At 37.7% G+C, this 26,897-nt stretch overlaps 1 protein-coding gene across 5 annotated transcripts in view; it reads left to right on the forward strand.

Moving 5' to 3' along the window:
• The window catches only part of SEMA5B (semaphorin 5B), a 487,556-nt gene that overhangs the window by 434,515 nt on the left and 26,144 nt on the right, over positions 1-26,897 (forward strand). For all 5 annotated transcript variants that reach the window (XM_087950222.1, XM_087950223.1, XM_087950221.1 and 2 more), the window contains 5 exons: positions 7,128-7,245; positions 13,294-13,475; positions 18,428-18,571; positions 21,233-21,380; positions 24,918-25,143. In XM_087950222.1, coding sequence (XP_087806348.1) covers positions 7,128-7,245; positions 13,294-13,475; positions 18,428-18,571; positions 21,233-21,380; positions 24,918-25,143 — 818 coding nt within the window. The remainder of the gene's footprint in view (positions 1-7,127; positions 7,246-13,293; positions 13,476-18,427; positions 18,572-21,232; positions 21,381-24,917; positions 25,144-26,897) is intronic.

Consider the following 26,897-nt stretch of genomic DNA (forward strand, 5'->3'; position numbering starts at 1 on the left):
GAGACATCTTTTCCTAAGACCATTTCAAATAGTTAAAAGCTACTTTAAGTCTTTCTGTACCACGTTGATTTGTTTTCTTCTCACAGCGGTGGGAAGCTCTACTATAATTCTTCAGCTGTTGTAGTTGGAAGGAGTTCATGGTCCACAAGTTGCCAATTGCAGGCCTCCCTCCTATAGTTTATAACTTCTCCATATGAGTGGTAATTCGGGATTCCAGACTTTATGCTTCTAAAGGGGGTGATAAATGTTTCCCTTTTGCTTACTGCTTATCCCTCTTGCAGCTCTGTGTGTGGATTAAAAAAATCCTCATTTATTTATAAGATTTATAAGGCTGCCCAACTCAAACTGCCAGTGTCTCTGGGCAGCATACAGCCAAAACAAACAAACAAACAACTCACCACCTAACAATAAAGCAAAACATCCCATTATCCATATAACATTAACTGTCAAGCAACCTAACAGAATGATCAAGATTCATTATCTCTGAGGGAAATGGGCAGTTCAGAAGTATGCATATTTATGTGTGTGTGTGTGTGTATGCATTCTTGCAACTAATGTTATTAGGAAGGTTTGAGGGTTAATTAATTAGGGAAGTTTGAGGATTACTTAACTAGGAAAGTTTGAGGGAAGATTTTGAAAGTTTGGTAGACCTGCATGTTTTTTTTTAATTTATTAACTTTTTAATCTACCTTTATTACTTTATAAGTAACTCAAGGTGGCAAACAAACTGTACCTAATACCAGTCAGGTGGGATTCAATTCTTTTTACTACCGGTTCTGTGGGCGTGGCTTATTTGTTGGGCATGGCTTGGTGGTCATGTGACTGGGTGGGCGTGGCCAACTCAATGTCATTCATGTCAAAGGGTGCCTTGCCTGGCCCCTCCCCTCCCAGCCATTCCTTGTCACACCCAGCCTCAAGGTATCTATAGTTCTGTAAAAATGTTGTTCACCTTTTTTGACTTTATTATCTACATACTGCAGATGTACTTTCATGGATCACTGAAAAGAGGAAATGGCTCACATGCTTTGCCCAAGAGGGTGATAGGTAATAGGCTTTTAAGGGGCTGCTTCAAAGAAGCGGTGGGGGGGGCAATGTATTTTCCAAAGCACCAGAAGGCAAATGAGAAGCAATGGATGGAAACTGAACAAACAGAGAAGCAACCTAAAACTAAGGAGAAACTTCCTGATCATGAGAACAATTAACCAGTGGAACTGCCTGTCTCCAGAAGTTCTGGGTGCTCAATCACTGAAAGTTTTTAAAAGACTGGACAGCCATTTCTCTGAAATGCTTTTGGGTTCACCCCAAGGTCCCTTCTAAGTGTTGTTGTTATTCTGACACCTTTCCCAGGACTTCTACTCAGAGTTTAGCATCCTCAGTTTTCCTGCCTGAGAAGCGGGGTGGACTAGAAGACCTCCAAAGTCCTTTTCAACTCTGTTAAACACAGACTATAGACATTGAATGCATGTATTGTAAACCCTGAAAAATACCTGGGCAAAAGAAAGGCACTCAAAAATCACTCTAGGTGTAGGGACAGTGTAAAATATTAATATATAATAAATAATGGAACAATTAAAAATAATAGCTATTTCTCTTTCCTTCCTTCCTTCCTTCTTTCCTTCCTTCCTTCCTTCCTTCCTTCCTTCCTTCCTTCCTTCCTTCCTTCCTTCCTTTCTTTCTTTCTCTTTCTTTCTTTCTTTCTTTCTTTCTTTCTTTCTTTCTTTCTTTCTTTCTTTCTTTCTTTCTTTCTTTCTTTCTTTCTTTCTTTCTTTTTCCTTCCTTCCTTCCTTCCTTCCTTCCTTCCTATCTTGTCCTTCCTTCTTTCCTTCCTTCCTCTTTGTTTTTCTTTGTTTCTCTCTCTCTCTCTCTCTCTCTCTCTCTCACACACACACACACACACACACACACACACCACTCTCTCTCGTGATACACACATCTGGTCTGGGACAAACTGGAATGAAGAAAGCTCTCGGAGGTGCGGTGGCAGGGGGCGGGGCTACAGGAAGCAGACCTGGGAGTTCCTGCCCTCCCTTTTGGGGCACCGCCGCAGTTCACTCTGCCGCCCACACTCACACCCAAAACACTCTGCCCTTAGCAACAAACACTGCACACACACCCATGCACCCCTTGCAGCTCCCCAGGCCCCCAACGCTCATTCCTGCAACTGCACCTCCCTGCTCACACCTCGCCTTGCCCCAATGGGGCAGCCTCACCAGCCATGACCAGCAACAGACCGCCACCTCCTCTGCTTCCCTTGAAGTCCTTGCCCTGCGCTGCCCCACACCTTCGCCGCTCATTGGGGAGGAACCGGAGCTCAAACTATTTGAATAACAAAATAATCTGCATTTTGTCCAGAGCCCAGCAGCTCGCTGGCTGCCTGGCTGCTGAGAATATACGAGTTTTTTAAAAGTAGACGTGAAAAAAAGTATGGGCAAAGCCTTGGTAGATATTAGAACTCACAGCAGAGACTGTATCATGTATTTTTGTGGCTTGGGTTGTGCTGGGTTAGGCTGGGTTGAGAGACAGTGACTGGCCCAAAGACACCCAGTCAGCTTCCAATATCTAAGACAGGATTACAACCAGGGGTGGGATTCTCCCGGTTTGGACCAATTCGGAGGAACCCCTAGCTCTGAAGATCAGCTGGCAGCAAACTGACGATCACACCCATCCACCCCTGCACTGTACTTACCTATATCCTCCCAGCTGATTCGCACGGCAGAGCGGATTGCTGCTCCTCAGCTGTGTTATTCCCCAGTAGTAACATCGCAGGTAAGTTTTTTCAGAATGCTGTTCAGGCACATGCACACAACGATTCACACGATCACCGAACCAGTTGTTACACCAGTAGCATCCCACCATTGACTACAGCTCACAGTCTCCTAGTTTCTAGGCGAGCACCTGAACCACGACACCAAATAGCAGCAATGTAGACACCAAATCTAAGAAGTTATATCTTATTCTCATTCTGTAAAATCTTATGGAGACCAATTAGAAATTATCGCACATGTGTGCACATCTTGTGATTTCCTGTATAAAAATGCATTTCTAAATTGCTTTAGGGGAACAAAGCTATATTACTTCCTGGGGAGTTTTAAATAGCAATAGCACTTAGACTTATATACCACTTTATAGTGCTTTACAGCCTTCTCTTAGCGGTTTACAGAGTCAGCATATTGTCCCCAACAATTTGGGTCCTCATTTTATCCAATGTAGAAGGATGGAAGGCTGAATCAACCTTGAGCCTGGTGATATTCGATCTGCCAAATTGCAGGTAACTGACTGCAACAGAAGTAGCTTGCAGTACGGCACTCTAACCACTGCACCACCACTGCGCAATAAGGAGCATGGAGCCCTATCAGTTTTTATGAGCCCCAACTAAAGATAATTGATATACACAAGAGCTCACTACAGCTTGCATAAAGTTAGTGGTTGCTAGAATACTGAGATGTCCCCAAAACCATTATTTCCAATGCTGAGTAGTGATTTAATTTTAGATTATTGGCTTGCACTGGATCCCAGCTTCTGTTCAGGTGCAAATCAAAGTGTTGATTATCCCCTTTAAATCCCTACATGGCATGGGGCCAGGACTGCTTCTCCCTGAGGATATCTGCTCACCCACCAGATCAGAGTGGGAATGCTCTAGGTGCCTTCCCTTAAATCTTGCCATCTAGGTGGCTTAGGAAGTGTGTCTTTTCCATAGCTCTGTGGAAGACCCTTCCCCTAGCAATCCAATGCACCCCCATTCTTTTAGCCTTTTCAAATGTCATAAAGAATTGGGTGTTCCCCAGGGTGCTGGGTTAGAATTAGGGTATTTGAGCTTGGCTGTTGGGAACAGTCCAGGAGGATGGCTGAGGTATTTGCATCTTTCTTTTATGGGGTTTTATTTTTTGAGGAGGGGGTGGGATAATGGGCCACCTTGCTCTAAGACAGGTAGCCATACAAATCTTTTAAATAAATAAATAAAGTCTTGATATTTTATCTGTTCTTAGGGGGTGAGACTGAGTTGCCTAGATTCATTGTTTTATAACATTTTCACTGATTGCAACACTGCCCACAATGAATAAATCAATTCACTTAAAAGCACTTTAATTTTATTTTCAAAGAAATATTTTATTTTATTATGTCTGCAATGTTCTTTCTGTGTGAAAGGGATGCCTCTTCTATTATGCTTGTTTAAGTGTATCTTCTGTTTTTTTTTAAGTATGGGTTTTTAAATGATAAATTAGAAACTGACATTCTAACCATGATTTTCAGACATCTTTGTGCTATATTTATGCTTTACCACTCAGCCAAGTTTAATTTGCTTCTCCACATTAACACAATTATATTTTTTAAGATACAGTTGCTGACCCCATTAAAAAAAACTATAAAGAGTTATTCCGATCTCCTTTCCTTTGCAGCTTCCAAGGAGAAATAAGTAATACGAAATGTTATGCTTGGGAATCCTTGATTTTGCTCTGAGATTTGAAATTACTCAGACGTGCTCTGTTCTCTTTCCTATTTTTTAATTACTACCAACTAATTTTTTTAAAAAAAATGTATTGCCATCCCTTGGATGCTCAATGGGTGTGTCTGCTTAATGGATTATATAAAACTACTGCAATATGTGCCATTAAATTTTGTAGTGATTTTTTGCAACCACATGGATAGATTTTTCTCTATGATGGCTGGGATTTTTGAGTGAAATTCATTCACTTCTCTGCTAATTTTTCCTTCCCTTACCTTGAGGAGCCAAGTAACTGTCCTGGAACAACTAGGTTACTTCTTGCTTCAAGGCCTGGTTATACTTCTCTTTGTCTGATCTGTCTGATCAGTAACTCCAGGCAACTACAGTACTTTCCCTCTAAATTCTGTTCTAATTTATTCTGTACTGTGGATTAGAAAAATATGGGCTGACCTAGCTTGCCATATTAGTTTACCTCCCGCTCCAAAAAAAACCCCTACGCACATTTGTTTCAGAGTCCTTGTGTTGAGAACCTCAGAGTTTTTCCTACATCATTATTTATCCTTGAGAAGTAGGATTGAACTGAGCTGCCACAGAAGGACTATTTCTCCTTACTTCTTCCATTACTGTGTTTTTGTTGTTTTGCCGTAGAGATTCTCAAGGGCAAGAGTAGAGTATTGCTTCTTTTTGCTCTTTATTTGAAACTTCAAGAGATTGTGCCTAAATTACGAAGTTAGGAATCCCTTTTGAATAGGAAGAACAAATTGAAGACTCATAAAAGAAAATCCTTAATCTGGCAACTTGAAGGGAACATTGCTTTCAATGTTCCGCTTTTGGTAAGAGGTGGCGTTAATTAATATTGCTATTAATAGTATCAGTGGTAATAATTGGCATTGATGGGTATGGTGTGGTTTGCACTATGCTGTTCGAGACAAACTGTGTCATTTTAGTACCAACTCGTGGGTTTTCAAATATTCCTGAATATGCATGGGAGTGTATGTGAATGTTTAACTTATCATACCAATGTCAGCACTTGGAAAAATTCCTATTTTTCATTTTATTTTCCAAGTTATATCTTGATTATTCTTCCCCTACTCCATTCCACAATATTAATGGTTAATGGCAAAATCTTTTGGGGTATATGGATTAGAGCTGGATGTGCTGACTGAATTATTACAGGTCAAGCAAAAAGAAAAAGAAAAAAGAAAACAAAAGGAACACTTAGAAACAGAACTTTTAAATTCCCTGTGTATTGTTGTTTGTATATACGCTGAGAGTTTATGCACCGAAGTCAAATTCCTTCCAATCATACTCTGCCAATAAACCTATTCCAATCTATTCTATTCTATTCTATTCTATTCTATTCTATTCTATTCTATTCTATCCTATCCTATTCCATTCCACTCCACTCCACTGTTGTCATCATCGTCATTGTCATTGTCATTATTAACAAAACAACAACAACAATAATAGTAATAATAATAATAATCTGATCTGTAAGTGTGAAAATTAAGTCACTTTTCAGAAATTTGGAAGATCTTTATCCTTAAGAATAAAGGAATCTCAGTTTGTGGTTTATTTTTGTTGTCTTCTTCACAAGTACTTGAGGAAGAACAGAACAAGGAAGATTATTTCTACCCCCAATAGAACTAAAAACAGGAAGAACCTGAGTCTTTTTCATCGATGAATATTTGTTAAATCCCTTCCAGATCTGCTTGTTAAATGATAGGGATACAACAGAACCCACCCACCCACCCTTTTTTTAAGCCACTCTGTTTACTGTGTAGTTCTGTTTCTGCTCTAAGGTGATTTGCTTTGACTACTATAGGTTACTTATATAAATGGGTAAAGAAAGCACCAACTTAATTAGCCAGCGATATATTTACAAGTGGCTCTAAGTACCAGCTTCAAATTTATTGCAGTTAAGGTAGATGAAAAGTCTTCTTTCTCTCAGGATCTGGATTCAATTTAAAACTTTCTACAACATATTAACGATAGTCAGAAGGGATTGATTCCAGGCTGAAAGTGTACTGGCATCGCTCACCTAAATAAGATCTAGTTCAACCTATGACTTTTACCAAATTTTGAAAGTTTTAACCAGTTATTTTCTTTAATAAAGATGGCTAAAAATGGATTCCAATAGTTACATAAATGGATAGATCATTAAATAACATTTCTTTTTAAATTTAAAAGAGATTAATTATCTACTGCTTATATAATGTTACATTATAAAGGCTACTATTGTATTTTCTTTTTTAAAAAAACCTGATAATTTTCTATTGGTTTATTCCTGCTCCTTATGTTCATCTAACCTTTATAGGTTGTTTTTCCAAAATATATTTATTTTGTAAGAAATTGGATTCCGCATATTGTTATTTACAGCAAGATATTCTTTGATTAAATTGGCAAAAGCAGCACTTTATTGTCCTTTGGGTTTGAAATAATAGTGAAAACCATAGGGGTTTTTGTTTGTTTTTATTGGGGAGAAATATAGTGGCTTTCATTAGCCTGCTAATTTGAAAACCTTCCTTGCAGGTGAAACTTTGTTCTAAAATAAATTTGTTTCGGTTGCTGCAATTCGGCACACTCGACAGCTGTTGCATAAGAAAGTGTGTATGTGTGAATAACTTGTTTTAGAACTTCCGATCAATGAAAGAACACCAATCTCTTTCTCTTTCCCTATCAGAGAGTGCTTGGGCTCAAGGGATCCGTATTGTGGCTGGGATAAAAAGCAAAAGCGATGCACAACCATTGAGGACAGCTCCAATATGAGCCTCTGGAGTCAAAATATTACCGAGTGCCCTGTAAGTAAAAACCTAAAATCAGAAATATAAAAATGGATGACCCATTTTGCTTTGAACCAGTCTTCATGAAATTGCTGCAGCATTGTTGTGTCCGTGACATGTGGGTTAGCTGACCATTAGAATTCTAATATTTTCTGTTCATCTGCATGAGCATTGATGGGGAAAAACCTAAATGCATGCCGTTTGTTTATCGTGTGGAGACCCAGGCATAATGGCAAACCTTGCTACTGAGGTTTGCATAACCTTTTCCTCAAACCTAAAAAATAGCTACCTGTTTAAATTTGATTCAAATTACAGAAGTGAATTCAGTGTTGTTCATACAATTACTTTTGGTGCATTTAATCTTTTTTTTTTTTTTAGTCGATAGCAAATGAATTTCTGGAAATTGGTGTGGGATAGGAGGCTCTTGAGTTCTCATCCAAGGTTTTCATGGGGGTATCTCTGGCTCAGGGGCCTCTAGTATAATTTATTGTGGTCTTTTGGTCTCCTTCAGGAGGGGAAAAACCCTAAGGCTTCTTAATTTATTAGACATTTTGTAAGATAGCTCGATCATTTGGACTGATAATTGGTTTCCAACAAAGTGCTGAAACGGCAGAGTGGCATTAAAGTGGTATGATTTGCATGGGGCCTCTGAACCAGTGGTGAGATTCAATTTTTTTTACTACCGGTTCTGTGAGCGTGGCTTGGTGGCCGTGGCAGGGGAAGGATACTGTAAAATCTCCATTCCCTCCCCACTCCAGGGGAAGGAGGCATAGAATAGATGGGGGTGGGGCCAGTCAAAGGTTGTATTCTAAACTAGTCAAAATTTCAGCTACCGGTCCTCCGAACTATTCAAAATTTCCAGTACCAGTTCTCCAGAACCTGCTGAATTACCACCTCTGCTCTGAACAATGGCTCCACCAACTGTGATCAGGAATTTGTCAGCGACTCCCTTGAATTTGTCTCATGGAGAAGGTGGATGCATATTAGAGAGAGAAAGGCAGTCTTTGAGAGGAAATAACTAGTATAGACACGTCAGTTTCTTCCTTGTTTCTTTTATGTGGAAGAATCCATTCTCATCACACAGAAGTTGCAGAGCAGATTCCACCTTTTCTCAGCGTTGGCATACCCAGGCCAAGCTGTAGATTGCAGAGGTAGCCCTCCATTCAGAATCAGCCCCTCCCAATAAAGGGTAATGCATGTAGGCATATATTTAATAACACAGATGTAATGAATTACTATTGTTACTGTTTTTGCATTCCCATTATGCAGGGGTCAGTGATAGCTAAATTGCAGAGGGGTATTTTGTGCAGCTTGGATTTAAAGTTGCAGTCTGGGATTTTTCCTGTCTGTAATAACCTTGGTCACTCCTTTCCACCCCTCTCCCACTCTCCATATAGCATTAGTCATTCCTTCTTGCTCCATTTTTCTGTATGGATTTAAAGTATTGTCTGCTTATAGCCTTCCCCTGCTGTTCTTGGGATATAATGTTTATTGACTGCCAGGTGTTGTTATCTTGTCACAGCTTAATGCCTCTGTCTGTTGCTAGGTGTGTGAGGTATTAATCCTTTCCCTGAAACACAATGTCTGCTCTAGTCTGGTGGGAAGCCCTCTCCTTTCTTAATCAGTCTTCCATGATCGCCGAAAATAGCCTGTTGCAAGTCATTTGGGTTTTAGAAACGACACAAGGGATAGGAAGAGTAATGTTTGGATTTTAAGACACAACCAATAACAGCTCCCTTATGTCTTAGAAACAGGGATGTCGAAGATGCATATTCAAAAGGTTGGTCCAAGTGATTCTGCTTTGCCACAATGGATAGTGACTGGCTGGGTACAGACAATATGTGCAACTAAAAACCAGCCACTTTTATGGCTTAAGTGCACGCAACATCATGACCCATCCATTTTCTACGTCCATCATGATATTGCAGCCCTAAAAGGGCAGAGTTTGCACCATGATGTTGCTTTCATCATACTAGCGAAAGGGGCATGAAGCCCCTGGGCTTGAAGCACAGTTGTGAATTTATTTTGTTCTTATTTATATGATATTTATCCTGCCTTTCTTATTGTTTATAAATAATTCAAGATGGTGATAATACTCCTTCCTCTTCCTATTTTTCCCACAAAAACTCCATGACAGGAGTTGGGCTGAGAAGGAGAGAGGGCTTGGCCCAAAATCACCCAGTCAATGTTTCATCCCAAAGTGGGTCTAGAACTAATAGTCTCCTAACCACTAGTCCAAATTTACAATTGCCTGAAGATATAGAGCAGTGGTTCCCCAACCTTTCTGCTTGGTGGACCAGCAGTGAGGGAGGGAGAGGGGTTGGTTTTGCATGCGCATACTACTTTGACAAAGGCAGCTTTGCACATATGTCGCTCTCGCCCACCACTTCTGTGGCCCGGTTCCAAATGGGCTGCAGCCCAGACCAGGAGTTGTGGACCCTGCCCAGGACAGTACAAAAACTGTGTTTCCAATGCCACAGAGACAAGGTATGAGTTGGAAACATGACTCTGGGATGTTCCCATTCCTAAGGCCTAATCAATCAGCGCATTGCCACCCCGTGAGTGCCAAATAGAATTGCAGGTGCTGTCTTACTCTTCTCATTTGCCACGTGGAGAAGGAATGAGAAAGCTGCAGCAGTTCTTCCAGCAGAAAGGTTGGGGGAAACTGCATAAGAGGTAATCACGGGAAGGAGGAATTCAGCAATACAAGATCCAATTAGAGATCCCTTAATGTAACTCCTCTTGCTTCTCCTCTGCATTCCATACCCAGGGCAGCAATTGCAAAGGCACCTTGAGCAGCCATTAACACATCAACGGGCAGTCATCATGGATTATTTCAAAGTGGATTAAGACTTAATTGAACAGTACTGACGTGCACAGTATGTGGCTATCTCTTTAACCATCAGCAGGTGGGAAATTACTTAACACTGCTGTAAGGAAGAGTGGTCAGAAGAAAGAGAAACTTGCATGATGCAGTAATCTAATTCCCCACTTTGCTATACAGCTATCCATTTTGCTAAGATGTGATTGGAGCTATATTCAGAATACATGACTAGAGGCTAGTAAAGGGAGACAAAAGACTCCCAGCTAGCACATATACCCATCAGTACAGATTTCAAAACATCTTTAAGCTAACAATAGATAATCTTTCAAGTTGGGACTTGCTATTCATTTATTACAGTTAAATTCCAACTCTTTGCTAAAGCAACAATACAGTCTCCCTTGAGTTTACAGAGCCAATCCTAATTTGAATCCTCAGGAAAATTACTGAAGATGACTTCAGACATTTTGGGGATATTGGACTGGATATTCCCTAAAAGAATGAAGGAAAGAAGCCTGCTACAATCAGGAAACTGCTGGTTGTTGTTTTTTTTTTGTGTGTGTGTGTTTCTAAGGTTGGGTCAATGTTCTGTGGTTAGTTGAAGACCTTCAGTTTTCTTATCTAAGTTTTCTTTCTAGGATCACACTGCATATTAGATGCAATTCTCTGATCCTAAAACCATATTGCGTGTATTAAAAAAGAATTGCTCTTTTGGAATCTACTACCTAGTGTATGTTTTTTACTATGTGTGTTAGGCAAGCATGCCTCATAAATTATACTAATACCTTGTGTACTGGAAAATCCCATGGTGCATCATTGTATTAAAAATTGATATAAACGGGTTGAAAGGAATGGGGTGGGTATTGCAATGAATATTCCAAGAATGATGCATTGTAATTGTGGTTATCTTGGATATATTTTCTGTTGTGAAATGCTTGCCTTCAGATTGAGAACGTTAAGATTTTAAGGTTTTATTGAGGACGTGCACAGTTTTTTTTCTTTCCTAGACTGATTCACTATGATAAAATTCCCTTTTTATTATTAGGCAACTCAACAATGACAAAATGTAGTATTCCTGAAGGAAGGGGGAGAAATATTTGAATGCTGTCTAATCTATAACAAAGAAAATGCTCAAGCTTCCTTTACCAAAACCAAGGAAGAAACAGAAAACCCACCTCCTAATGTGTGTCCTGATATGTCCTTCCCAGTTGCATAAATGTCTTCTCAACGATGATTCTGGCCCTCTCTATAAATCTGGTTCTGTCCACCAAAAGTGGTGCCCTCTCTGTCTTAGTTGATGGTGGAATACAAAAAGATTTCTTTTTTGAAGACCAAAACTGTAGGGAAAAAAAATATTCTTTTGAAGATACACAGACCTCAAGCTAAATTTTTGTCTAAATTAATCCTGAAATTTCTTGGTTTCAAATAAATAATCTGTGTTTCTGTTCCTTATTTCTGTCCTATAACTGGAACCTTGCCTCTGTGGAGTCCTTGGTGCTCTCTGTTGTTTGCTTGTAACTGTTTCATTACCTGTTTCATTACCTGACATCATCAGTCTTAGTGAATGTAGGGTTTGCTCCTTGTGCATATATAGTAACTTTCCCTGTCAATTGGTGTACTTTGGGTGAACTATATGGTACTGCATGCTGGACCAGGTACATCTTCCACATTGTCTTCAAGGGTAATCCCATGTACAGCATGTTGCAGTGTTCCAAGCAGGAAGTGACTAAGGCATGAGTGACTCATGCATACATTTAATAACATATTCTAAATTCCCAGAAGACTTTTACAATGAAGATTGTACAACAGATCCCTCACTTACAGAGATATTCATTTCCTCCTGTCCGCTATAGGGCCAGTGCCACCTTGGCTAATGTAAGTCAGGAATGGTCCACCTTCTTGAGCTGCATAAGTTGAAAAAAATGTGTACTTGTTAACTTTACACAACTCTTTCCATCCTGCACAAATATGTAATATTTCTAAGCCAAGGAGTTCAGCTGAACAGTAGCTAGAATACAGCAGGGAAGACTGTGCAGTCTTCTCCTTGCTTATTGTTTGCAGGCTGCTGAATTACAGTGTGATGAAAAACAAAGCTTTGGAACAGATGTTTAAGGTCCTTCTAACTTCAGTGTAACGAACATAATGACAGATCTAAATTACTTCCATCTTATATCTTGTAGTTTTTAGATGCAAGATGGAGTCTCAAAGGAAGTGCCAGGGGAGAGCTTGGCCATGGCCAAGTGAAGAAGTGGGAAATAGGAGAGAACAAGTTATGATTTGCAAACCTTGTTTTGTAACTATTTGCCTGCAAAAGTGCTTTTATGAGGTAGGGAGAGTATTTGTCTGGCCTTCATAAAAAATCAGTAGCAGCTGCTGTAGGGTAATGTCCCTCTTCTTTGCAAGAAAAGTAGTTATTTTTGCTGTAAGGCATCTCTTTGCTGCAGTTATGACTTCCAGACATGACTTTTCTTGTACAAATATTCTCCCTGAATTCACCACTTTTTTCAATGAGGAGTCTCGTCTAGACCGTATGGTTTTCCTTTGTAACCTGTATTTCTTTATTGCCGCTTTCTCTTTTTTTTCCTTACACCAAAAGTCTGTAAAGAAGAAAAAGATAGACTGGTTACAGGGTGAATTTGATAAGGAGTGCAACAAACTGTTTGTCCTAATCACCATCTGTGCTTTCTGGGGAAATCATTGTTGTATGTAGTGAGAAGATAAATGGATAAAAGAGAAAGGAGCCCATGGAGGATTTCCCTGTTTTTCTTTGTACTGGTGAAAGATGAAAGCAATATCCCACAGGGATGCATTTTGGGAGTCATAGAAGCAATGGTCAATTTGATATAGCGGACATAAAAGACTCAAGCTGTAAATATGTTTTAAAAATGAAGATTGTTGTCACTATATTTGTAACTTTGACAATTCAAGTTCAGAATTTCCTATCAAAACTTGCACAGTTTCTTTAATAAGCCATAAACTACAATGTTAGAAAGTTCACTTTGGTTCTATTTTCAGTTTGTATAAGATGCATTGACTGGATGTATTGTACATTGTGAAGAGTAATGGATGTTCTTGATTTGTTTTCTGGTTATATTTGATTGTTTGCGTGAGCCAAGAATGCACTGAAGCGTGGTATTGTCAGAAGAGTCAGAAGAAAGATTCAAGGCTTCCTGGCTTTACTGCATTGTAGCAGCTTATGCACTGTGTAGACTCATCATACTTATTTTTCTTTTTTTTTAAATTAGGTGAAAAATCTGATGGTGCATGGACAGTTGGGGACCTGGTCTCCATGGCAACCATGTGAACATTCAGATGGAGATAGTACAGGTTCCTGCATGTGCAGATCACGGTCGTGTAACAACCCTCAGCCCCGGTGTGGTGGACGTGACTGTGAAGGAGCCAGAATAGAGATTGCAAATTGCTCAAGGTACTTCAGAATGTTTGTGTCTCGAGTTCCCAGAAGGACGGAACTGTTCCTTTCACCAGATTATGAATTTCCACTACATTACATCTTGATCCAACATGCTTTTAGACCTTAAACCTGAGAAAGGCAGTCTACAAAAAACTATGGAAGGCCACTAAATATTTATTATAGCAAAGCCATAGAGTTGGTAGAATATTGGGAATTTGAACCTTTCCAGTAGATTGCATTAGAACACTGCCTCTGAACTAAATCTGCCTCTTGTGGACATTAATCAGAACATTAAAAAATAAAAATTAGTCATCTCTGTTTTCCTGATGTAATATCTGATCTTGTTACCAAGTGGCCTTTTTTTCATGTCACGTGAGCATATCCCAGTGTCTTTGCAATAGTTATTAAAAGTTTGTCTAATTTTGCACATTTAAGATGAGATACTACTCTGGAATAAATACAATACTTGATTGTGTTCTCCATCACCACTCTGGATCAGAATTTCCAATCTCACCTACTTAAAGGCAGCGTTTTTAGTGGGTGAAGAATTTGGAGGAGGAAAAGGTGGTTTTAAAGGCTGTTCCAGATCCATGGGATAGTCATAGGGTGGGACAATTTACATATTACAACTGGCTTGTTAACACTGGATAATTTGGCCATTATACCATTGGTACTTCCAAATGGTTTCATGCAAATAAATGAGCTGCCATGTAAAAACAGACCATTAAATTTAGCACTCTAAAAAAAAAACTATGTTTCAAGCTGTGCTATGTGAGATGCTAACATTGGGGCTCCTACAGCAAACTGGCTTCTCCATTGTGCTTGGCTGCAGAATTATTTTCTATACTATTTGGAACCAACATCATCCAAGATAGGGACATTTTCCATGGGAAAAATAATGACAAGGGAAAAGGCTAATGGACTCCATTAGGGCAGTAGTCCCATCCCAAATTAAACAATTATTACCCCAACACAAAAAGGTATTTTGATCTTGGCAAGGTGTACAAGATATATAGTTAAGAGGCATTGTGGTTATGTTGAGTTTAACCCACAACTGCATTTGATTCATTTATATTGATTTACTCATAACTAGAGGGATTTAGTGGCTCAGTAGTTAAGTTTCTGAACCTTAGACTGTTGAAGTTCAAGGCCTGAATGCCGTAAACAGAATGAGCTCCCATCACTTGTCTCAGCTGCTCCCAACCTATCAATTTGAAAGCATGCAAATATAAGTAGAAAAATAGGTACCACATATTAGTATGCAGGAAAGTAGTAGCATTCCATGTTTCACCATACGCTCTGTGCTGTGGCATAATACGCTGGCTACATGGCCAGGAAAATGTCTCTGGACAACAATGGCTCTTTACCTTAAGAAACTGAGATAAGCACCACCTCCTAAAGTCAGTCACAACCTACCAGTTGAACCATCCTCCATCTTCCCAGTTCATTATTCCTCCCATGTCACCAATGTTTCAGTTTCTTTTTCAGCAGGCTTTCTTCATTAAATCCAAGCCCTTCAAGATTTGATCCAGTTCCAATGTCTTTGATAAAGAATATGGTATTAGCTCCCTTAACTGTATGAGTTCTAGCACTACCTCAGTATTAAAACAAAGGCAATGAGCTTATTTTTAAAAAAACAGAAACATGAAAGACATTAAATTTGAAACTTGGAATATTAACTTTTAAAAATCTGGGGCTACCTCGAGTGAGCAAAGGATATGGGTGATATACTGAAGAACGGTGTGAGGTTATTAATGAAAAAGAAAGACTGGTCATTTTTTTTTTCAGTATCACTGGTAAGGTGTTTTAGTACTGAAGCAGCAGTTCTAACACATCCCTTCTGTTGGGCTGGGTCGCAGAGAATTAGATTTAATTCTGTGAAGTTACCTGAAACTGTGCACCCAAGCTATTCTTCTAGTATTATGTATTATGTATTCCTAACATGTATATGTTATCAGCTGATCAAATGATACATTTTAGATATGAAGGCATGCATATCAATCCATAAATAAACACATAAATTGATGCATCTACAAGTGCATTTACATCTCTCTTCTAATGCCTGTGCACTCTTCAGGTAGTTATTGCTGACAAATATGTTCAGTGTCATTACAGCAAGACAAATACACTTCATATGCTGCCTTGGGTGTCTTGGCAGTTTAAGCTGTCACACTTGAAGGAGTTTAATTCATCTTTCTTTAGGATGCTATTCATACCTGTGACAAAATTAGCGAGCGAAGACGTGGAAGATTCCTTCACAATATGGACAGTTCTTGTGGAGAATGTTTCTACATATTTCAACCTAGATTAGTTCCTCTGCAGAATCTGTTCAGCCAGTTTTCTCTGACTGACATAAGAGCAGACTCAATTTGAATCTCGCTGGGAAGGAATAGTTTTCCATCTCTTTGCTAGAGAACATTAACATTTGGAATAAAATTACTAACAGAGGCAATAGAACTTTATTAGTTACTTAGACTCATAATACGCAAAGGTGTGTTTTGTGCCTATAAAAATGGTGTGATGGATAATTATTCTGATTAACCTGGTGCTGAAAGGATTTCTCAAAATCTCCCACTGAGTTTGTGACTCACCTGGGATATGAATATCTGTCTTCTCTCACTCCAGGATGACACATGATTAAATAATAATAATAATAATAATAATAATAATAATAATAATAATAATAATAATAATAATAATAATAATAATAATAATGATAATAATAATAATAATAATAATAATATCATTATTATTATTATTATTATTATTATTATTATTATTATTATTATTATTATGCAGTTTATATAGTTGGTACAACTCCACCATGTGGAGCATTATTTTCTTTGCAAGAGACATAAGATATTTGGTGTAATAATTTAATTATTGCCAGCATTGTTATCAGTTAAATGTAGAATACCATAAGATTAGTCTGTAGGAAATAGATGAAAAATGTACCTAATGTTAACATTTAGTAACTGTTAGGAAATATAACCATATGATCATCTTACATTCTTCGCAAGTCTACAATATTCCATTTTAACTGGTTTGTATGCCATGTGATTCTTTCATCAGAATATTTAAAGGAGAGGTTTTACTAACAAAATCTAAGATTTCTATTGAAAATGTCACTGTGATAATAAAAACCTTACTGAGAAGTGAATGTAAATCAACTCTTTGTATTTTAAGATTGGAATCTTCAAAAAAAGAAGTCTGAACATATAAAATTTTATATTCTGGCTGCTATTCCCAACATATGTCTGACAAATGGTTGAATTATTTACATATGATTATACTGACATGGGGACACAGAACTAGCTAATAGTTTTAAATTTTGTGTGTGATTTTGATTTGTATATTGATGGTTTTGTTGTTTGTGTTTTTCCTGTATCATTCTGGACATCTATCCATTTTTTGTTCTGTTTTATCAATACATTTTTTGATGTACAATTTTTTCTTACTTGCTAAAAAAAAGAGGATTCAGTTACAAGGGGAAAAAGTAATTTTCAAAAATTTATTGCCCTCCAATGAAAGAGAAATAAAATACCACTGATCAAAAGTCATGCTCATTTCCAAGAGAGAATGAGAGAAAAAATTAGGAAAGTGTAGACAAAGTTCAAGTTTTAATTCTAATATTTTTGCTACAACAGATGAACTACTAGCTACTTTTTAGTTTCCAGGCTCTTCAGTTGCATCCATTTCCCACATAAACATTCAGGAATCCAAGAAAGAAAATAGCTTGTGAAAAAGACTTGAAAGCAAAGTTTTTAAAAATTGACCTCATTTTCCAAGGTAGAGAAAACAGGAATGTTGAGATGATAGAAGAACCGTATCTGGTTCTATTTTGTGATATTTTCTTGGATAGGATAAAAGTTAGTTCCTGAAATGTATTTCCTATTGGGATTAAGAAAACAACATATCTGTGTGTAGAATAGGAAGTACAACCTGAATCTTTCTCAGAGAAATCACTGCAAGTATTGGAGTGAATTTTCACTTCACTGGCTGGGCCTTAATATTAACACACGTTATGGAGAATCTACTGCCTTTTTAAAAACCTTATTGAAAAATCACACTTGCAAAGGGTATTTAAACAATTCAAGTGTACATATATTCTGTTTGTTTCTATGTTAACCCACCATTCATAAACATATATAGAATGTAAAAATTACTTAAAGGAAAACATTAATAGAAACATCAGTAAGATAAAGCAATGGTAGCAACAACAACAAAAAAAAAACAGAACCTATAATTTATATTTAACCATGGTTTGCTATTTTAACCAATAAAAGTTCTTACAGATATTATCTGAATCTTTTAAAATATCCATTAAAAATATGTGTAAACTAATGCCCACTGTTCTTCTGTATGGAGTGTTAAGATTCTGAAATAATAATTTTCTGGTTTTTAGATAGCAATTTTTTATAGTTTTTATCATTAGCTTTTAAAAAGTTCATAACTGAATCTAGCTATTCAAATGGATATACATATTGCAGAATCACTTTTTATTAAGCTTTGTTAACTAAAACAAGTAATTGGTGAGACATCAAACTTCCAAGGCCAGGCTAACTTCCTCCCCTTTCAACCTTGTTCTCCAGCTTCTTTTTTGCAATACCATAAAATGTTCTCACAAAGTTCACAAACATGAAAAATTACAGCAAGAGTATAAATTTATGAACTATGAGGAATGTATGAGGAATTGGGTTTATACAATCTAAACTTATTTTTGTTATAATTTACTTAGGCATAAATCTGCTCACAATGAAATTACTACTTTTGAATTATCCTTATAATTATAATTTTTTTAGTTGGGGGTGTTTAATTCTATTAATAGGTTTTTTACTAAGCCTAGTCAGCTCTGCACACCTGCTGGTACCTCATAGCCAGTGGGGTTGAATTTGTCATAAGACTGAACAAAAACATTAACCCGGATGCCATGTTTTATCTCTCCTCCTTTCTCCTCCTTCTGTCAGGAATGGAGCTTGGACCCCATGGTCGTCCTGGGCCCCCTGCAGCACTTCCTGTGGGATTGGCTTTCAGGTCCGTCAGAGGTCATGCAGCAACCCTGCTCCGCGATACGGAGGCAGGGTCTGTGTCGGACAAAGCAGAGAGGAGCGGTGAGAGATGTTCCCCATCCCTAAACTTCTGTCAGTTTAAACCACAGCTCTGCGTTTTCTTTGGAAAGAGGTGGACACCATGTGACACAATACCTTTCACAGCTGCTTTTTCCAGTCTAAACCTGCCCATTTGTGGTGATAATGCTCAGAAGCCTCCCACCCTTGGTCCCTACCAAGGAGACTGGGGAGGTGGCAAATGTCAATAGGATTATCCCAGCACCCTTATTTAGCACCTCTTTTTTTATTTTTACTTCTTAAAGACTAATAGAAATTACATTGTTTTCCCAAGCCTTTTCTGAATGATTTTAACAATTGTCCTTTACTGTTGTTAATTGTTTTCAATCATTTCATTTGTTTTATGTGATTTTAAGTTTTACTGTGTTTTTTTTTAATTGATCTTTTTATTGTTTTGTTCCTAGATTGTAATCTGTCTTGCAGAACTCAGGGTGGAAATGAAGGCTAGAAATGTACAAAACTTTAGAATTATGATTAATTAAAATCAAACTCATGCTGGAAAGCATATGCATCACTGTTAAGTTGTCAACATTGCTGATTCTGGAAGGCAACGTCTATAGCTGATTCCACTCTGGCATAATATACCTTTGAACGGAGCCCAGTAGTCATTCTAAGGACACTTAATGCTTAAGCAAGAGGGATATTTCTCTCCAGTAATAAATTAAGGTTGCCAGTAGAAAGAGAAATGTGTGAGGAATGGCTTATAAATGTTGTCAATAGAGGCATTGGCACTGGAATACTCTCTTAAAATTGTCCCCTTTCTCAAATCCTCCAGAACCTCACTTCCCAAAATGCCCAGCCTATTAAGGATTCAACATGCTCAAGTATTATAGGATGTAAAAGGAGGAATGGATCTTGGGAATGAATAGATTAACAGAGTTGGAAGAGATCTTGGAGTCTTTTAGTGCAACACCCTGCACAAGCAGGAAATCCTATATCATTTCAGACAAATGGTAGTCCAATCTCTTCTTTAAAACCTCCAGTGTTGGAGGCACCCACAACTTATAGCTTATTGGAGGTAGGCCTGGCTGACCCAAAGTCTGACCAAGAGAATTCTTAGGAGAAACTAATATTATAATATGGTATTGTATTACACAGCCTTAGTGGCTTCCAGTAATAATTACACAAAAACATAACATCTGGGAGTGGCCATAAAAACAGCCACTGATTTACAGAAAGATACATTGCCTGCACTGCATGTTCAGGAAGCTGTTTTTAAGTGCAGGCTGTCACTACCCCATCATTCTGGACTTGTTTATGAATTAACTTGACTAATGAAAACAATGGTTTTTTTGTTTGCTTCACCGATTTCCTTGAACTTAGTGATCTATTTCTATTAAGGAACTCACTAATTAAATTGAATTAGAAAATATTATTTTGAAACAATCAAAAACATTGGTGTAATAATGGACACTGTTGTTTGACCCAGTTGAATATTACTGGAGGAGGTTTTTTACATTTTAAGGGGGAAATAATTTTGACAATAACTTTTTAATAGCTTGTGTAAAATGTTTATTTGTATAACTAAAGAAGCAAAAAAAAAAGGAATTGGGTATATATATATGTGGTTTCAGATTATTTTTTGGATATATAGGAAGGCAGAATAAAATTATGGTCCTCTGGAAATAATCCCTGTTCATGTAGAGGTAGGTACACTGAATTAAAGAATAAAAACTTTATTGGAAATAAATCTTAGTTAACAATGTCAAGTTTATCTCTGAATAAAAATGTTATTTTATAGTAGGTTCAAAAGTTAATGACAGACTTGAGTTCAGTTATACCCAATATATTGCTTTCTAAGCAATATTAAAAGATAGCTTTCTTCTAGTATTGTAGCTCAGTTGCTATTTATGCCAATTTAATTCCAAAAAGCTGGTATTCTACATTCAGTACAAATTCCTTAAGAGTTTAATATTAAGCTAATTTGCAGCTCTGGCAATAAACACTAGTAAAATGTTAATGAAGAGTCTCAATCAGCCAGGTAAAGCCATGGCAAGTGGATTTCTTTATTTGTTGGTTTGAAATGTGTCACTGGACCACAAATTGAGAACTACTGTTCTACTATATACACAGGCAATGAATGAATAAAAATGGTATAGTGATGAAATGTATTTTCAGTTTTTTATGATGTAAATGTACATCTAATTTCTAATATCTGGAAAGCTTGACCTGGCAACCAATAATGTTGTATCTAGCATGTTATACCAACATTGTTTCAATTTACAATTAAATAATCATAATTGTTGCATTAACGTAGAATCAAAGCAAAATCCAAAATGTTCTAAATCAATACAAGCCCCACTACTGAAATATACTCTTCACCTATTTTAAAACTTGATATTATCAAGAGAGTTGCATTTTGATTAAGGAAATCATCTTTTATTCCAGTTCAATCAGATTAGCCAAAATTAGTTGAAGATTTACTGATTCCAGTGGTTTAAACATGTTAGCCTATGTGTCCCATATCTTTTTGTGCCGTTGCATTTGTACTCAGACTAAGATTAGCGATTTGGACTGAGATTTTGTCTTCTTGATGGTATAAGTAGATCTGAGGAACCATTTCCAATTTTTTCCTTGTGCTTAGGAAGGCATAGAACACTGATTGTGTCTTCTTCCATTTCCCTTCCCATTTTTATTTGCACTCAGATTCTGCAATGAAAACAGTCCATGCCCATTGCCAATCTTCTGGTCTTCGTGGGGCCCTTGGAATAAATGTAGTGCAAACTGCGGTGGAGGCATGCACTCCAGGCAGAGATCCTGTGAAAATGGAAACTCTTGCCCAGGCTGTGCTGTGGTATGTTTTCTAATTTAAAATATTGATATTGCTTTGTTGGATTATTTTGCCTCTCTTCAAGATTCCCATAACAGCTTCATCACCTGAGACTTGCTACAGGAGAAAAAGAAAAGAAAAAAACATGTATCTCAAGAACAAAACATCGCTGGTCACCAATTTCTGTTTTTGGAGAGAATTTACCATCTCTCAACTTCTAAAATCAACAGTAGTTTTAATTAATTTTAAAATTCAAAATTAGTCTGAAACAAGTCTTACATCTTACCACAGCGTAGAGCTAATAAACAACATTTCCTGGATATATCTTGTTATCTTGACTGTCCTGCAAACAATCACTCAAAAGGTACCGTTACTGCAGTCCAGAATTTTTCTCCTATTAGATATGGTGAAAATAATGGAGAGTGAAGGATTGACCTGCTCAAGTGTTTTGTCTTGTTCCACCTAGACAGTCAATTCAAGCCTACCTACATTTTTCAAGAGGAGATGCCATCCCAAATCAGAAAGTTGACTTAAAGAATAAGGGGCTCTCCTAAGAAATAATATGTGATTGGATGCAAACAGCAGTAAATGGATTCTTGAGATACAGGGTGCTTCTGCTGCTCTGAAGGAGACAGTGGTGTGTCATTTCTTTAATGGTTCTAGGTAATTTTTCATCCAATCTTTCAGATTAACAGAGTTGGAAGGGACCTTGTAGGTCATCTAGTCCAACCTCCCGCCCAAGCAGGAGACCATTTCTGATAAATGGCAGTCCAATCTCTTCTTTCTCAGGAAGGTTATTGAGAAATTCCAGAGTGCCCTAAAGTAACAAATTATCTGGATCCATTGCAATTGGGTTTCAGGAAGCAGCAAAAAGCAGAGACACACTTGATCACACTGGTTGATGATTCCCTGTACAGCCAGGACGGAAATGGTGAAACTGTCTTGATCCTCTTTGACCTATCAGCAGCTTTCTAGATCAGCTAGGAATCTAGGAATGGAAGGCCTGGTGTTGCAGTGGTTCTCCTTTCTCCTTACTCTTTTCCAGTCAATGTTTTCAGGTGGGGAGAGATCCAATCTGAAGCTTCTGGTTCAGGGTGCTTCAGGACTTGGCATTTCTTCAATAACATCATAGTGTATTCACAGAAACAGACACCATTACTGATATTGTTGATATTTTGGCTACTATTTTCTGATTCTATTCTTCAAAAGTCCCCTTCGGTATTTTCATTGTCATTACATTTTACATCTTTCCTCCTTAGTTCCTTCTAGTGTCTAGTTTTTGAAATCATTAATTTCTGTAAGTTATGTTTTGTAAAAATCAAAACAAGATCTATTTCTCATGGGAAGCTGTTTATACTTTTTAATTAATTCCAAAACTTTATTATATAAATTTTAATATTCAAATTTTATCTGGATCCTTAGACCATTTGTAACTTTCTAGAATAAAAGTGCATTTAGCTTTTTGCTATTTATTTCAGATTAAGTTCTTAACATTATGATTAATGTTTCTTTTGTTCAGAATTAAAAGCAGACTCACAAGGCCTTTACAAACTTGCCATCTCGGAGGTCTTTAGAAGTAGTTAATGAGCAATTTCCAAAAATTATCAGAAGGTGAGGTGTGCAAAGTTAGTTTCCTTTAAAAATCTCTACCATGGTTCTGAGCAATATGTCTAGGCCTATTCCATTTAAACACATAGAAAATCATTATTCTGTAGTCTCATTATGGGGAGAAGCCATTCAGAACACATATGGGTAATCTTCTATCTTCTCTTTATCCAGAGGGATTCCAAAGAACCGATTCCTTGGATTTTGCCATGATCATCGCTTCACTTTGCCATATGTTGCTCAGAAATCCGAATAGGGTTGCACTTCACCATTCAGAACTGGTGCACAATTCAGGAATTCTCTTGGACCCACAGCTCCTGCCCAATTAGGAACTGAACTAGTTTTAATAGCACTAAGGCTCAGAGTCTTCTTTGACTTGGGATAATTATATAAATTAAAATAATAAATAAATAAAACATAGCAATACATTCCTTCCCTCAACTGGGAATCTCTGTGTTACTCCAAAACATGTTGTGTTTTTGTGCTAATATTTGGCCTATTAAATATGGCAATTAATGAAGCTTTATAGCAGAGCTTTTGATGATTATGAGATGTTGGAGATATAACAGTTATGGGCTGGAGAGTGTCAATTTTACATGGAACTATATAAATTAGTTACTGGGGTTAATATGGATATCTCAGTTTTCAGTGGATTTTTTTGCCATAGGACATGTTTGAGAAGAACTTACTTTACAAAGCAGAAAGAATTTAGCACTTTTTCCAACTTCTCCCCAGGATATTTCATATTCACAAGCAATGTCTAGCATAATAAGGAATGTTCTGCTAGTTTTTAACAAATCTGAAATTCAACTATGTTTCTATGTTACCTACAGTTAATTTGAAACTCTGGTCTTATTGAGGGCCAAAATGAATATTCTCTGCTCTCAAAGTGATATAAATGTTGTTTTTGCTATAAGAAGCAAAATGTCAAACTCATTGTCGTTACGTGACGTATCATGACTTTTTCCCCCTTTGCTAAAACGGGGGTAGGCATGGCCAGTGCATGATGCATCTGACCCATTGGCTGTGAGTTTGACATCCCTGCTCTAGAAGGAGTGTGATATTAGACTGCTGTATTTTTCTAATTCATTTATCAGAATAACAGAATTGATAGGCTTGGGCGGGGGGTTGGACTAGATGACCTATAAGGTCCCTTCCAACTCTGATTATCTGTTATCGCCTTGGAGTCTTCTAGTCTAATTCTCTGCTCAAACAGGAATCACTGTACCATTCAGACAAATATTTGTCCGATCTCTTCTTAAAAACTTCCAGTGTTGGAACATTCACAACCTCTGGAGGCAAGTTGTTCCACTGATTAATTGTTCTAACTGTCAGGAAATTTCTCCATAGTTCTAAGTTGCTTCTCTCCTTGATTAGTTTAAATCCATTGCTTCTTGTCCTACCTTCAGGTGCTTTTTCGTCATTTGTTTTTATCTTGTGAGTAGAAACTGTTTACAGGAATAAACACAACACAACTGCTTCTCCTATTCCTCTCTAAGACTCTATCTTTCGATGGGAAGCTTGCCATTGATATTTTTATCCGAAGAATATTTTTTGAAAGCATTAACACAGAATAGCATTCAATCATGAGAATCTGTTTGTGAAGTGACACCCCCCAATGTTTTACCACCTTAGTGAATGCTAGGACTTGTCCATAAAATTTGTGCATATATGCCTAAACAATGTATATTATTCAGCTGTGGTCTGTCACCTCAGTATTATATCCTATTAATTGAAGCACTGGGAGCAATAAGAGAACTTGTTGTATATGATTTCTGAGCTTTATTTCTGCCTCAAGGATTTCTGTATTTTTAATCAAATATTCCAGATTTATATTATGACTCCGTAAATTGTGGAAGTTTCCTAGGGTGGTGGTAAACTTGTAATTTCCCCCACCAAATGTTGAAGACTCTGGTTTGATCTTCCCCTTTTTTCCCCTTCTCTTGCTTTCTACAGGAGTACAAAACCTGCAGCCCGGAGGCCTGCCCAGAAGTGCGGAGAAGCACACCCTGGACCCCTTGGACCCCTACCAATATTACTCAAAGTGGGGCCCGCCAAGAGCAGCGCTTCCGTTACACCTGTCGTGCTCAGCTGGCTGACCCCCATGACCTACAGTTTGGCAGAAAGAAGACGGAGAGTCGGTTTTGTCCCAATGATGGCTCCGCCGTTTGCGACACAGATTGTATGTCTTGCCAGAAGGCAGACCACTTGAATCTCCTTGTTTCAGATAGTGGAAGCCTGGGTGGATGAGCCAGAGGGTTGGATAAGCACCAATCTAGGCTGCTAGTAGAAGAGTGGATCAAAGCCAGCTGGTAGAGATGATGAATTCTGGGAAATTAGAGTACATGAAACTCACAGGATGCAGTGGGGAGCTTCTTAATTTCTATGTTTATAAAAGTGCCCATCTCAAAATTCTCCAGGAGCATAAGAGTTACTCTTACTAAGTAGAATCACTCCCGGTGCATAAGCTGATTGGCTGATTAATCATCCCAGCTGCTATTTACACTTACTTATTTTGTGAGTGAGTGTTTTATTGTTTTAATGGTTTTTTTTTTTAAATTGTTTGGCTTTATAATTTTAGAATAGTAAGTTGCCCAGAGTCACTTGTAGGGTTGGGCAACTATAGACATTGAATGAAATAATGAATGAATGATGCTACATCATATATCGCAGAAGAAACTGTGGCAGTGAATGTGGCACTCTGATTACATGCAGATGTATTGTAATCAGAATCATCTATAGTAATGGGCCTCCACAAATCTTTTTTGGCACCAGAGACCAGTTCCTGGACGGCAGGTTTTCTGCAACGTGGGCTGGGGGGAACGTGGGGAGTTGCACTGCCTGGATCCCACAAGTACATGGATGGGGTTTCACTCACTTGCGCAGACTGGATCCTAGTGAGCCATGGACCAGTGCCAAACCATGGCCTGGGGATTGGGGACCCCTGATTTACAGTATGAAGTGACTAGATGAAATCTTTTTGTTTGTCTACTTACCAAACTTCCATTCTTTTCTTTCTTTTTTTGCTCATTTGATGAGCAGGGCCTATATTTGCAATAGTGTGCTAATTTGCAGGTTTGACACGTTTTTAAAAGGGAGAGGTTTCATTTTATGAGAATGGCCATGAGAAACATTTATGAATTTATATCTGATTGGGATTTCTTTGTCACTTAGATGACAAAGCATCTATTAATTCTCCTAATATACTTTGCAGAAGCATTCACATGGGTTAGTAAACTGCATCCTTGAGGTCTCCTATTTATTTATTTATTTATTTATTAAGTCATTTGCAAATAGATAGTCTTTGTTGTCAGCAACCGACCAAAAAAACATTTCAAGATCATGATGAAAAACTCAATTAAGAAATCAGCTTGGTTGTGGAAAAGGCAATTTCCATGCTAGGAATCAGGAGGGAGATACATAACGTCTTAGGTATCGGTATCTTATATACTCAATAGAATATATTTTGCACAGTTTTGGTTGCTGTATCTCAAAATGATACTATATTGCTGAAAGAACCAGAAATGATTCCAAAGGAGCCATACGGCTGAGACAACTCCATTATAAGGAAATTTGCAGCTTTTAGTTTAGGAGATGAGGGAAGAATAATGAGAGAATTATTAGAGATTACTTTTATAATGCTAAAACCTGTTTGAAAGATAAAGAGGATTTGTTTAAAAGGGGGTTGGACTGGATGACCTACAAGGTCCCTTCCAATGCTGTTATTCTGTATGTTAAATATTGTATAACTAAGGTAGGTATAATTATGCTGCCACAATATTGTAGCATTAGTTTGTTTTCTGTTCGTTCCCCTCATTTCTGCTGGCTGAGTATTTTGGGAACAGGATGGTAGATGAGATAGTCATGTATCTTTTCCACCAAAACTCTTAAATTTCATCCTAGTTTTCCCCAGAGGTAATAATGCCATCTTTTTTT

This window comes from Notechis scutatus, chromosome 1 (genome assembly GCF_049901735.1).
Source record: "Notechis scutatus isolate UNSWTSFEM ecotype Mainland chromosome 1, rNotScu1.2, whole genome shotgun sequence".
In the NCBI taxonomy this organism is placed as follows: Eukaryota; Metazoa; Chordata; class Lepidosauria; order Squamata; family Elapidae; genus Notechis; species Notechis scutatus.